Raw genomic sequence first — 14,819 nt, forward strand, 5'->3', positions numbered from 1 at the left:
CCCCCCCATCTACAGACGGCGACGGGAGGCCCCCCGCGGACGAGCAACGCCACCCGCGAACGGACCCCGACCGGCCCAGAGCACCCAGCCACACCACCCAGGCGCGCAGCCCAGACATGATGCGCAAGCCCACCCGGGGAAGGCCCATGACCGAAACGGCGCAAATGGACAAAAGCCCGCATGCGCAGTGAATGAACAAATGCCCGCACGCGCAACAGACAGCACGCGGGACCCTCCCCCCCAAGCTACACTATAGAGGACAGGACAGGGAGAGAAGGAAAGAGGGAGAGTTGAGAGAGACAGAGGGAGAGGGGAGAAGAGGAGTTGTACGGCATGCCACATAAGAAGTCCATGACAGCGCAATGCTAAAGCAGCATAACTAAGGCATGGTGGAGGGTGGTCAGCACCAGATCAGGTGTGGTCAGTAGCCACCATGGGATGCATGACTGGGGCACCAGTCACACAAGCCCACAGCAGAGGTGGTCCGTTCCAGTAAGACCCTGAGGTGGTTGAAGTTCCACACTGCACCATACCTAACTATAGGAAGCACTAAAGAGATATGTTTTAAGTCTAGACTTAAAAATAGGGAGGGTGTCTGCTAATCGAATTGAGGGAGGAAGATTATTCCAGAGGAGGGGTGCGCGGTAACAAAAGGCTCTGCCTCCTACTGTAGTTTTTGAAATTCTTGGAATTACAAGAAGTCCAGTATTTTGTGATCGTAAGGGTCTAGGTGGATTATATGGGACTAGAAGATCTTTAATATATTCGGGTGCTCTTCCATTTATGGCTTTGTATGTGAGAAGTAGAATTTTGAAGTCAATGCGACTTTTAACAGGTAACCAATGTAGAGATGCTAGGATGGGGGAAATATGTTCATATTTTTTGGTCCTAGTGAGTGTGCGAGCAGCTGCGTTTTGTATAAGCTGTAGGCTTTTTAGACAGGTATTATTGTAGCCGGCGTATAGCGCATTACAATAGTCTAGCCTGGAAGTGACAAAAGCGTGGATTAATTTTTCAGCGTCTGGTAAGGATAAGGACTTCCTTATCTTTGAAATGTTCCTTAAATGGAAAAATGAGGTTTTTGTGATCTGCTTTATGTGACTATTGAGTAGAAGTTCTTGATCAATTGTAACTCCTAGATTTTTAACACTTGTGGATGAGGTCAGTGAGAGATCACTATATGTAACCTGTGATGTGGATAGGATATCCCTAGTCTTCTTAGGACCTAAAACCATAACTTCTGTTTTATCTGAGTTCAATAGCAGGAAGTTATTAGTCATCCAAATTTTTATGTCTCTCAGACATGTGTTGAGTTTGGCTAACGGGGTTGGTTCATCGGGCTTTATGGAAATATATAATTGTGTATCATCTGCATAAGAATGGAAATCAATGCCATGTTTTCTAATTATAGAACCTAGAGGAAGCATATAAAGAGAAAATAATAGGGGCCCTAGTACTGAGCCTTGAGGCACTCCATATTTAACCATAGTCTGGGAGGATGGTTCATTATGGACCTGTACAAATTGTTGGCGGTTAGTAAGGTATGATCTAAACCAAGCAAGTGCAGAGTCTTTGATACCTATGGAATGTTCAAGCCTGTGGAGTAGTATGTCATGATCTATGGTGTCAAAAGCAGCACTGAGGTCAAGGAGGACTAGTATTGATGCATAGCCGTTATCAGCAGCAATAAGGAGGTCATTAAACACTTTAACTAAGGCTGATTCGGTACTGTGGTGGGCTCTAAAGCCAGATTGGTACAGTTCTTGAATTTTGTTAGTTTGTAAGAAGGCGCTAATTTGTTTGGATACTATTTTTTCAAGTATTTTTGATATAAAAGGGAGATTAGATATAGGCCTATAGTTAGCTAGGATGTTAGGGTCAAGGCTAGGTTTTTTGAGTGATGGCTTGATAACAGACATCTTAAACTGCTGTGGAACATGTCCTAATAACATTGAATTATTTAGAATCTGAAGTAACGTATTATCGAGGAGGGGGAGGGCGGTCTTAAGAAGGTGAGTGGGAATAGGGTCTAGCAGACTAGTTGCAGATTTTGATGAGGAAATTGTGGAGGTGAGCTCTAATGTGTCAATAGGTGTAAATGAATTAAATGTTGTGCTAGGTTGCATCTGTGATTCTGTTATGTTTTCACTATTATTTGGCAATGGAGTATGTGTATTTGGTGAAACTGACTGGTTGTTGATCTTAACTCTAATTGTTTCAATTTTATCATTAAAAAAGTTCATAAAATCATTACTATCTAAGCTTAAAGGAATAGATTGGCTTACTTCATTATGGCTCTTCGTTAAGCGGGAGATTGTGCTAAAAAGAAATTTTGTATTGTTTTTATTTTCTTCAATCAGTGAGGAATAGTAAGCTGACTTGGCCTTGTTAAGTGCTTGTTTGTAAGCGATGAGGCTATCTCTCCATGCTTGGCGAAACACTTCCATTTTAGTGGTGCGCCACTTTTGCTCTAGTTTGCGTGTTTTTTGCTTAAGGGTTTTAGTCTCTGATGTATACCATGGAGCGTGTCTTGTTTGTTTCCTTGTTTTCTTTTTGAGTGGTGCTACAGAGTCTAGGGTTGAGTGTAGTGCATTCATTACATTATCAGTTAGTAAATCGACCTCTGTTGAGTTAAGGGAAGGACCTTCTGTTTTAGGAGAAGGGCCCTCTAATATATCCTGAGTCACAGATGTGGAAAGGGTTAGTGGAATTTGTTCTAGAAAGTCTGCAGTCGTTTTTTCAGATAGGCTGCGACTATAGTAGTAAGTGGAGTTAGGTACTAAATAATATAGTGTCATTTCAAAAGTAATTAGATGGTGATCAGTTAGGGTGGGGTGTTGTGGTATGATTGTTAACTTTTCTATGTTTATGCCATATGACAAGACTAGGTCAATAGTATGGTTATGACGATGTGTGGGTGAATTAACATTTTGGGAGAAGCCGAGATGGTCAATTAGAGATTGGAATGCAATTGTGAGACTATCGTTCACATTATCCATATGAATATTAAAATCACCCAATATAAGTATTTTTTCTGTTTGGACAACTAAAGTGGAAAGAAAATCAGAGAATTCTTCTAGGAAATTAGTGTAGGGGCCTGGGGGTCTATAAAGTGTGACCACGGTTACAGGCAGATTAGTTTTCCAGTCTGGATGTATAAAATTAAGAATTAGGACTTCAAAAGATGTAAGCTTATGTGCGGGTTTGGGAGATGTGAGAAGGCTAGAGTGATAAATTGTAGCTACTCCACCACCCCTGCCAGTATGGCGTGGTACATGGTGGTTTAGATAGGAAGGAGGTGTGGACTCATTCAATGGAAGGTATTCATCTGGTTTAAGCCAGGTTTCAGTGAGGCACATTACATCTATGTGGTTGTCAGTAATAATTTCATTAACCAAGGGGGTCTTACTTGATAATGATCGAATGTTAAGTAAAGCAAGCCTAAGTTGCGTTTTTTGGGGGGATTGTGTAATCGAGGATGTTTTTATTTGAATAAGATTGCTAAAATCAATTCCCCTAATGGATCGAGCACGAGACAACTTTGGTACAGACACCCTTTCTATTTGGCCCTGTGTTGGCCTATCTGGGTGACTCTGGGACGACAGAGATCTGTGTAAGACAATATCTCTGCTGCCTGGACTAACCTCTGGTTTGTCAGGAACTAGCCTCGGTTAGGTGATGGTCTATGTTCCTTGAAAGGAGAACAGCACCCTCCGGAGTGGGGTGGATACCGTCTCTTTTCAACAGTCTAGGCTTCCCCAAGAAGGAGCTAAAATTATCAATGAAGCCCACATTGTTATTGGCACACCACTCTGACAGCCAGCGGTTGAGGTCCGAAATTCTGCTGAACATTTCGTCACCTCTTCTAATGGGTATGGGTCCAGAGAAAGTTACAGAATCAGACATCTGTTGTGCGAACCTGCACACGGAAATAAAGTTTTGCTTGGTGATCTCCGATTGACGCAATCGGACATCGTTGGTGCCGGTGTGGATGACTATTTTCGAATATTTACGCTTAGCATTAGCCAGCACTTTCAAATTTGAGCAGTGGGCCTCTGTTTGGATTTATGTCCCCGAATAGTCACCCAGGGACTAGTCCCCTGCTGCGAGGGGGCTGTCATGGTTACGCTATCTGTAGGCCTATCTGTAGATCTAATGGCTGGTGCATCCACACAGCTTACCGGGGGTTCTGTCGCTAACTGTTTGCTAGTCAGATTCAGCGTGTGGATGCGGCCCTCGAGTTCATCTAACCTCGCCTCCAAGCTAGCTATTCGTCTGCATTTATTACAAGTATCTTGTCCACTAAAGGAGGCTGGGGAGTAAGCTAGCATGTGACACGCCGGGCAACATAGAGCGTTAGGAGGAGGAGAGGTAGGGACAGGATCGAGACGAGGCATCGTCTTTAAGAAAAACAAGTGAGTTGGCTACACAGGTGGTTAGAGTAGAGTTATACGTAGATAAAACCCCAATGTGTTCAAAATGAACAGATTACGTGGAAACAGCGGGGAAGCACCGCAAGCTACAACGCTAAACAGTGGCAGTACAAACAGGATGTGACGCAATCACTTACCGCAACTTCCTAGGCGGGGAAAAGTGAAAGCGAAACCGGCGATGAAAACCATCGCCGGTTTCGCAAGCTCGTTTTGCTCATTTAATCTTAAATCATATTTATTTTGACTTGCATACCTATATTTATGATGTATCTCCGCTTACCTGGTGTGTACAGGTGTGTACAGATGTGCTAAGCAAACTGCTCCTGTTCTCTCTCCTCTCCTCTGGGATTAAAGGAGTGAACATCGAAGTGGACCAAAATGCGCTCAGAAAAATCATCAATCATATTGAGAATAAGTATGAAGCTATGATGGTAATTGTTTATAAATCAAAAAACGTAAGAAAATGTATTACATTTTATTGTCCCATGCACAGCTATGCACCAACTGATAATAACGGCTGCATCTATCAGTATGCTGTTGCCATCCGAGTCCCCCGAAAAATCTGTGAGACCAATACATGGGAACAGATACCAGGCCTGCCTAAGCGTGATGATGTGGTAGGAACGCTTAACAACCCCCAAAAAAGAGTATTTGTGCACGAGAACCTGGTTGCTGCTCGGCCTGTGGGCAGTGGGAAAACTGCTTACCATTCTGAGCGCCTTCTGTTGAACATCCCAAGAGAAGACAAGGGGTCGCCGATGGCATACCTGATTGGAAAGCAGAATGAGGACTGTGTGGTGTTCTACACCTACAACTCTCCCTGCATGGACTTCTGCCTAAATAAAAAGACTTATGAAGATACACGTAATAAGTATAAAAAGGACAATAAGACGGATGTAAACAACCTTTCTCTGTATAAGTATATAATTCCAGCAGTTAAACGCAATTTTGAAAAGCACAACGGTCCAGTGGCCTTTGTGTACAACATAATCTATCGGAAGGATGAAAAGAAGCCAAAACAAGATCGTCTGGCAGCCATGTTGCCACTTGCCCAGCAGGTGCCCTTGTACCGCTGCACATGTTCGACATGTTTGAAATGTAAGGACAGCGGAAGCAACAAGTTAAATGATCAGTGCTAGTTATGACAGAGAGGAAAGAGAGGACATCAGACAGAATTCAGTAAAGCTGTATTTTGTGTCACGGATTCATTTAACTAACGCTCTTATCTTCATATCTGATCCTGGTTTGGAGAATTATCATACTGTATCTACTCTAGTTAATTATTAAAAAGTGTGTCTGGTATTGCGTGTGGAACATGTGTAAAATCAAATATGCATTGTCATTGCAGGACCACACTCCACATGCTTCACATGCCTAGGTATTACACCTGTACAAAAAATAAACAAAACAATAAACGCCTCTTAATCATGCAGTCAAATGTTATGTTAGTATTTTTCTGGTATTGTGTCTTCCTCTAAAGACTCGATACCATTCAATCAAATCTGAGTGAATGGTATTGAGTCAAAGCTGCCAGTAACTGAGCTTAAAAATTAAATGTGCAACTTTTCTCCCGAATCAGGAATGTTTACATTTTCAATTATGAAAGTTAGAGGTAATGTGAGATAAGGTAATGTTAGAGGTAAACCCTGCCATATTTCAAATATACACAGAAGATATGTTGTTCAGATCGCTGTCATTTCACCATCACCATCCAGCTGTGTATCCAGTGCACGGGCTATGGAAGGACCTGGGGTTCATGGATAGGGTAACCCAGAGCCAGAAAGAGTTGCGACATTCTTTGATGTTGCCGCCACGATCAACAGTTCCAAAAAAAACTGTGCTGAATGGCTGAATCGCAGGAGGGTGGGATGTACTTCTGATGCTGGAAGGTGTAATCAATTAACTCATTGACTACTGACCAAGAGATTGGCTGTAAACAGTTCCAAAAGCCCCATAACGAGGAAATAGCCTGGAAAAAGCGCTGCCATTTTTTCCTATGGAGGTCTATGGGAGTGTCGCCACTCTGTTTTATCTACCGCTCTGGGGTAACCTATTCCCCTGTCCCCAGGGTCCTGTGGGAGTGTGTGGTATTCATGTGCCAGCAGGCTGAAACATCAATGCAACTGTCATCTGTGCTCTCGATCACAATACTGCCCTACAAAGCAAAAAGGCAGTAACTGCATTTTTGGTCGAAAAATTTGTTTTTTAGCATTTTCATGACATTAAATTTGTATAGATACACGTGTGATAACTACTTTATTTTTTATATTTTCTACAACGGTGATTGATTCCACCTGCACAGACTGCATCTCACTCTGTGTTGACTCAGTTGAAAGAGAACCTGAACAGGGTCTTTTAGTGTCTTTAAGTTCTCTTTTGGGCTCTGGGCCCCTGTGCCTGTGTGTGCTGACAATTTAACCCAACTGACTACTTCGTCTGTGGTTCTTTTTTTTTTTTTTTTTCCATGGTTTATTTAGATTTTTCAGTTACAAAAAATGCAATGCAAAAAATGAAACTGTAGGAATAATACGTATGTACAGTAATAGTACACATGTTCTATTTAGATAGACAATACAGTCAAAAAAGAGAGAAACATATCAATAAAGAACAACAATTTTAAATCACACACCCACACCCTCCCACCCTCCCACCCACCCAGCTTAGGCTGTGCTAAACAAGGAAGATAATTTAAATCTATGCAAAATACATAAATCAGTAAAACAAATACCAAACAAACAAAAAGCAAACAACAACAACAACAACAACAACAACAAAACAAAAACAAAACAAAAAAAAGGGGGAAGGGTTATGGTCTTATACTTCAAGAACAAGTATGTAAAAAATAAGGTCAAGGGTCAATATCACCAGGCTATAGGCTACTTGTAGCAATTATTGGATCATGAAGCCTCTGGAGGCTGCAAATCAAGGGAATCAACATAAGAAAGAAAAGGCTGCCAGACTTTATCAAATTTTGATACAGCACCTCTCTTCAAGTGTTTAATCTTTTCTAGCTTGGAGAACAATAGTACATCTCTTATCCATAAGGAATGTGAAGGAGGACGTTTTCCTCTGTGGTTCTTTTCTTCAGCCGTTACACCCATATGCCAGCTAAGTGCCATTGTGGGTATGAGAATATCAGCAGTTTTAAATCCTGACAATTACTCGGACAAATGCAGATGCAGTCACATGCGCAGATCTGTCCAAGCACACAATCAAGATCAAAATCAGCCCTACAGCGCCCCCTGGTGACCAAAGGTCAGACAAAATCAGCTGTCTACAGACTCAGGTCTCTGAGGATAACAGAAACATTGGAATACAAAAATCGAATCTACTGCTAAGTGGTGACCATAAATAGATCATCATCATACACGCCTGTGAGCATGCAAAGCATCCAAATGATGTCTACATGTGCTTCCTGTTTGTTTTATTTTTTATGCTCATTCCCCTTCAGCCTCTTTTCAGCCATGTTCTTGGGGTCAAAGGTCACACACAGCAGTGTGAGAAACGAATGTGCAGAAGGATACAAGTGCACGCATGTAAAGATTATATGGAGGGGTTACACATTGTGTAAGTGCATGTGTTTTGATCAATATGAGGAACAAGTCCTGAGAATAAGGCCTCCGGTCTCTTCCATGAAGCTCTCCATCTCTGCCACTGGAATCATGGGAACATTCCATTCTTCATGGCCCAGGACAGCATCATCTGAAGTACAAGTGAAAGTGGAATTCCAATTAATTAACAATTCATGAATTAATTAATGCTTCTCAGCATGTCCCCATATGCAGTCAGACCTACTATGAAAAGTGCACATTGTGTGTTTGCTCAATAGCAAAAGCAATGCCAAGATTGGAAATTAATAAAATATCTATAATACAACAGAACATGAACAATCTTGAGTGTGTGAAGCACTCTCAGTCAGCTTGATGTGTGTGCGTGCGTGTGTGAAGTAAAAATGCATTTATAGACAAGCGTGAGCAAAAACTGAATCAGACAAGAAGTCTGTCTTTACTTGGAACCACCAGAAGATGGCAGCACTTAGAGCCTACTATTCATACACAGTCAGACTCACTCCTGCTTAGCCAGACAATACACATACTGCAGGGCATTTTACATTAGGTCTTAAACTCATTTAAGCGTATTGTACACAGTACACACCCTCATTATAATCAGAAAATATATCAAAACCCTCTGGTGGACAAATAATGTCTAGTAAAGTCTACTCATATTCACAAATCAGTTTTACTAAAAACTATTGTTCCAACATACATGCAGAGAAGGATGCACAGTAAATAAAGTCCAAATAGAGAAAGCTCAATGTTACCACAATGTTGTAAGGGTGGGCATTAGTATACATGTGTCCTTGCTGCTTACAGTAGGTTTCTACCACTAAAAATATCTCCAGTGTACATCACGGGTGTGAATTTCATTTCACACTTTGAATCGACAACGCCGTTCTCCTATCAACCACTAATAATCTATCGCCATTTATTCATTGTGGGTGTAAAACAGTCTCTATTTCTACTCTGCACATATCACCCTGTGTCAGAATGACAAGTCAGAAGTGCTACAGTAACACACACACACACACACACACACACACACACACACACACACACACACACACACACACACACACACACACACACACACACACACACACACACACACACACACACACACACGGCTGCACAGCTGTATTTTGAACATGTTGAGATAACGCAAATAATGAAACTGGGTTCATTACACTGAATGTCACAAGTTGATATCAACTAAATCATCCCTACGCTTCCAATCTTTATGTGTGTTTTGTGTGTGTGTGTGTGTGTGTGTGTGTGTGTGTGTGTGTGTGTGTGTGTGTGTGTCTCTGTGTGTCTTTGTGTGTCTGTGTGTTTGATCTTAGTTCTTCCTCTCAAATGCAGTCTGACAGCCTGCAAAGAGAACTACTGAGAAATATCGGTGAAGTTTGCAATTATCAGTTACATACTAATGTTGTCTATATGTATAATACAGTGTGTGTTTGTGTGTGTGTGTGTGTGTGTGTGTGTGTGTGTGTGTGTGTGTGTGTGTGTGTGTGTGTGTGTGTGTGTGTGTGTGTGTGTGTGTGTGTGTGTGTGTGTGCGTTGTTAAATCTGGAAATGGGCTTCCCATGTTGTGGAACGGCAGCAAAAGACAAGTGCTTGCAAAAAAAGAAAACAAATTGTATTTGTTAGCATTCATTGGTGCCAACTGGTTAAATCAATCATACTGTGTGTCACCAAGTGGGCATCAAGGTAGGACCACCACCAGCTACAGGACTGTAGGACTGCCACTGTGTGTATATGTGTTCTTTGTAGAGTATGTGCTTCTTGACATGCAGTATGTGGCAGACTTAAGACTTGAGTTTGAAGTAGTTGGATTCTCTAGTGGTTTGAGTTGTGTCTTAGTTTTGATGTTCTAATGTCTGGATTGAAGTTGTTCAATAAAGCTTGACGGCTGGATCAGGATCAGCGATTGAATGATGGTTTATTGTAGTTACAATCAGTGGATAACGGAACACAGGCTAAGTCTCGGACAGTAAAACCGAACAAAGACCTCACAGTTGTGATTTGCTATCAAAGCGTGGCGCACAGTATCTCCACGTAAGATGCTGCACGCTTGGCTTCTCGATCCGTCTCAGAGTCAAATCCTTAGTACAATCAGTTATACATTCTAACAGGAATCATATCCACTTAAAGGTGGCAAGAAGTGGAAAAAAACAGCTCAGCTCTGACCAGATGGCAAACCCAGACACACAGCTCCGGCCTTCGGCCCATGTTATGACTGATGTTCCGACCAACAAGGCCTTCTCTAAAGTAAACAGAACTAAATGTGCACCTATCAGAGGCTAAAGTCAGCCTTTCTGTCACAGACAAGTAATATCCAAGTGTATGCCTACCCACACATATTTCCCATTCTATAAGTAATATATATGAACACACCAGAATACAGTAAGAATACCCCAGAATCCAACAAAGTTCATGTCTTGTGTACTTTGTGTTTGTGTGTGTGTGTGTGTGTGTGTGTGTGTGTGTGCATCATTGTGCAGACCCTGTGACTGCTTATACTGTGCATCCCCTCCCAAACTGCTCTCTGTGCATGTCCTTGAGAACATGCTCGAATGTCACACTTGTGTCAGGGGCCTCATCTGTATCTCTCTGCATCTCTGCGTTGTGGGTGTAAGAATTTTTATTTGTGTGCTTGACAGGAACATTAACTTTTCACACAATCAGGGTGAGCGGAGCGAGACGCTACTGTAGCTAGAAGAATATTGCTATGAAAAACACTTCTTGCAGAAGACGTATGAAATCCATTATGCCCAAGATTAAGATTAGGTAGATTTAACTATGTGTCATTGTCATTGTGATATTCCACATACTGTGATATTCCACATACTGGATTCATTTCCAAGTGCATTTTATCCAATAACAAACAGTTCCTAATAGGACTAATCCATGTAAGAACCTGCAATTGGGGGCACTGCCTGAAATGGGGCCCTTCTTGGGCCTCTGGACTTACAGTAAACTCCCACTATTTTGGCTATTTTGAGGCCTGTATCCCTAACTGGGGCCCTGGGTAGTCAGTCCCATTGTTGTTCTGTATGCTGAACTGTCATTGATGTACTGCAACAACAGGACTATAATATAAAGCACACTATTAATTTTACTTACAGTGTTTGTGTGTGTGTGTGTGTGTGTGTGTGTGTGTGTGTGTGTGTGTGTGTGTGTGTGTGTGTGTGTGTGTGATTGTGTTACAATCATTGACTTTTGTCTTTATCCAGCATTACCCTACCCGTAATTTTCTAACTAATAGCCACGCCCTATACATAGATTTTTTGTTTTAGCTATGGGGACTGTTACATATAGTAGTGATATGGTTTTGTTTCTTTTAACTTGCATGAAACACTCCTGCGGCTTATAGTACATACACAACGTGGCTAACACACACAATGTGCCTGATACACAGGAAGTTACTGTAGTTACGTAAAAGTGCAGTCATGGGATTTTCATGGGAAAGAAAATGCTGCCCATTCCATGAGTACACTGTAAAAAAACGGTCTCCATGCCGTAGGCAGCGCAGGCTGTGAAGCAAAGTGGAGGCAGAATGTCCCCCGAGCAAAAATGAAACCCTGTGTGGAATTTCTCTGGGAATATTGAAGGTGAGCTACAGTACCTCTGGGATGTTTTGTTTGCTCCTCTTTTTTTTTTGTCACAACAGCATCTGCTAATAGATTTAATTTAAATATAAACTTAGACACAAACAAATGCAGCTTCCTGCACAATCCCTAACTGCAGCTTTAACTATTGACTAAACAACTGGGAATACTTTTTATTTTTTTATGAATAGTTCGGACTATTGAACTTTCTTTCAAGCTTCTTAGCTCAATAAGTTACGTACAATGTAGTCAAGGTCTCTCAAGTTAAAAGTGATTGTACCCCTAGCCCGGGCTTACAGTATGTCACTGAAGACAGCAAGCAGGCTTACCACCTTACATGCATTGTACGTACATTTATACAAGTCATTTAGCTGAAACTTTTACCCGAAGAAGTATGACAAAACAACATTTTTCGGACAAAAAAGTAACAATGAAGGTACAGTGTGACTAGAACATGTTAGTGCAGCAGTATTCGCCTCGCCTGGGCTCATGTCACTGACAAAGGCAGCAGGATTATCGCAGTGTAAAGAGAGTAACGGCTCTTTTCTCTCAATGGTGCACCCTGGTATGCAGGGCTTTAATGGAACATTCAGGAATGTAGCGTTCAAAATCCTGACAGTGATTGCACAGTATTTAAGTTACACAATGTTTTGATCATGCTGCCGTTTCCAAGATGTTACTGTATGTAAAAAATATATGATGATAAAAGTTGTGTTACTGTAATCTTGTTTTATTCTGTTTTGCTCTCGTAGGAAGTGAATCTATTTAGGTGTTAAAGACAATGCCATGACTAATGTCTTTTCTAAGGCATAAATTTGAAGTCTAATAAATAATCAATACATTCTGAGCAATAATGCTTATTACCCTTATATTTTTTTCTATAGCGATATAAATGCATGTACTAGTGGTGTAGTCAGTCTTATGAAAGGTGGAATAGCTAATGCAAGGATGTATACTGTACTCTTATGGCTGTGCCTTCCTGAAAAGATGGACTGAGTTTCCTGTAAAGAGGCAGATGTGTGAAGGGGCCGGTCTGTAGAGCGCTGTATAAGTGCCCCAGACTCCCAGCTCCTCTAGCACTTCAGCCTGAGGAGGACCCATCACAGCCCTGACCAGCCCCAGCTCCCCTGTGACTGAAGCCCACTGCAGCACCACTCTGCAGCAGCACCATCAACATGGTTCGTAGACCCTGCGCTCGCACACACACACGCACACGCACACACACACACACACGCACACGCACGCACGCACGCATGCACACACACTTGTGCGTAGCCGACACACACACATACACACTACTCTTTAGGTGGTTTACAGTTTAGACAGGTTCAGAATGTGTCTCATGTTAAACAATACCGTGTAGAGTGTATTGCTGCATTTCTGTGTGAGTGTGTTTCTGTGTGTGTGTTTGCATGTTTGTTTGTGTGTTTATTACTGTAAGTGTGTTTGTGTGTGTGTGTGTGTGTGTGTGTGTGTGTGTGTGTGTGTGTGAGTGTGTGTGTGTGTGTGTGTGTGTGTGTGTGTGTGTGTGTGTGTGTGTATGTGTATGTGTATGTGTGTGTGTGTGTGTGGGTACATATAGCTATGACTCTGACTTTAACAGTAATGCTAATGTTTTGTGTGTGGATATGTGTACAGTGGTGGATGTGTATAAAAGACGGTGGTATTGAGTAATGCCATGTTACCTGTGCAGGTGTGTGCAGGTATGCTGAGTGGACTCATCTTGGTCTCTCTCCTCTCCTCTGGGTTCGGAGGGGTTGTGGGCCGGGACAGTTTGAACCCAAAGGGCCTTCTACGGATGATCCAGCAGTTCAATGCGTAAGTTGGGTTGGGGTCTAGCAGACATAGCCTATTAGAGTCATTAAACACATCCTCTGATCGATTATTAAAATCTTAAGCATACAGTAATCCTTCAGACTAATTGCCAGATTGATTCTCTGTTAAAATGTGGGTAATTTCAAATAAATATTTTCCTGATTTTTTTTTTTTTTTTTTTTTTTTTTTTTATGAGTTGATTCGATATCATTCTATTCATATCGCCTTATCCTAAATATAAAAAACAGTGTATGTATAAACAAAAAAAAGTTGATAAGATATTATTTTGAAAAATAATATTCTACAGGTATGAAGCAGAGGACAGAAATGAGGACCAGTTTGCTGTTGCCGTGTATTCGTCTGAGGATCGGCGCCCCAACTCTGACACTGAGCACAGCGGTGATGATACCAAGCAAGACCTGCAGCAGGATGAAGAGTATGTAGGCGACGGCGTCATGGTTGCTAGTCCTCGACTGGACCAAAGCGCCGTGGTCCCCAGGGATACCGGGAACATGCTGGTGCCGCAGAACTACCTGAAGAAACTCGTGCCTGAAGGTGAAGACCTCGTTCAAGGTGGCAAGAGGCGTAAGAAGAAGAAGAAGAAGAAGAAGAAAAACAAGAAGGATAAGAAGAAGAAGAAGAAAAAGAAGAAGAAGAAGAAGAAGAAGGACAAGAAACACCACCTCCTGCCAGACCACAACCATGACGATGACAACAACCACAACAATGACGATGACAACAACCATCACCATGATGACAACAACAACCCCAATAACAATGATGACGACAACCACCATCACCATGGCGATGATAACAACCACCACCATGGAGAATCAGTGGTTGAAGTGGATTTGAACTCTCTGGCTAAAATCATCCAGCTTTTTGAGTCTAAATGAGCATGTATTAGTTACATGTAATTTAAAAGCAATGAATTTTACTGCAAATGTTGTAGTTACCAGTTATCTGTCAAGACTGGCTAAAACTTTTTTTAATCAAACTTTTTTGTCTTTCTCAAACGATTAGCATTAACCTTTCCAAATTCATGTACTAAACAATATTAATACTTTTTGACTGCTGTTACCAGTAATTTCATCATTTTGAATAATTTACATAATAAATAAATCATTTAGCAGCAATTACTTATTCCTGTCTGTGTTTCAAGAGCAAATAATACATGTTTGGGTGTGCGAGAGTTGGACAGAGAAACTCAAGGAAAGTGGTTATATAAACAAAGTATATAATAATAATTAAAGGAGCTCTAAGCAATCCGCTACGGCAACAAAAGCAACCTGGGCCAACCTGGACCAAAACCATAATAAACTGTCCCAGCAAATCACAGAAGAGATGCGCGTTTAGGAGAGTTTCAATTGCACGGGGGGAGAAAGTAGCGAGCTAGCTCT

General features: G+C 41.6%; 1 protein-coding gene across 1 annotated transcript; it reads left to right on the forward strand.

The window, feature by feature from the left end:
* Positions 1–12,640: 12,640 nt before the first annotated feature.
* LOC134100018 (uncharacterized protein MAL13P1.304-like) lies at positions 12,641–14,555 on the forward strand. Its single transcript, XM_062553068.1, has 3 exons — positions 12,641–12,782; positions 13,298–13,422; positions 13,727–14,555. The coding sequence occupies exons 1-3, from the start codon at positions 12,780–12,782 to the stop codon at positions 14,313–14,315; spliced, it is 717 nt and encodes a 238-aa protein (XP_062409052.1). The 5' UTR covers positions 12,641–12,779; the 3' UTR covers positions 14,316–14,555.
* Positions 14,556–14,819: the final 264 nt, after the last annotated feature.

The sequence above is a fragment of the Sardina pilchardus genome, chromosome 13 (assembly GCF_963854185.1).
Source record: "Sardina pilchardus chromosome 13, fSarPil1.1, whole genome shotgun sequence".
In the NCBI taxonomy this organism is placed as follows: Eukaryota; Metazoa; Chordata; class Actinopteri; order Clupeiformes; family Clupeidae; genus Sardina; species Sardina pilchardus.

Bases quoted from the DNA above. Each gene is read 5' to 3' on its own strand.
- LOC134100018 (XM_062553068.1), top strand. The intron at 13,423-13,726 runs GTAAGTTGGGTT...AATATTCTACAG, and splicing joins ATGATCCAGCAGTTCAATGC to GTATGAAGCAGAGGACAGAA.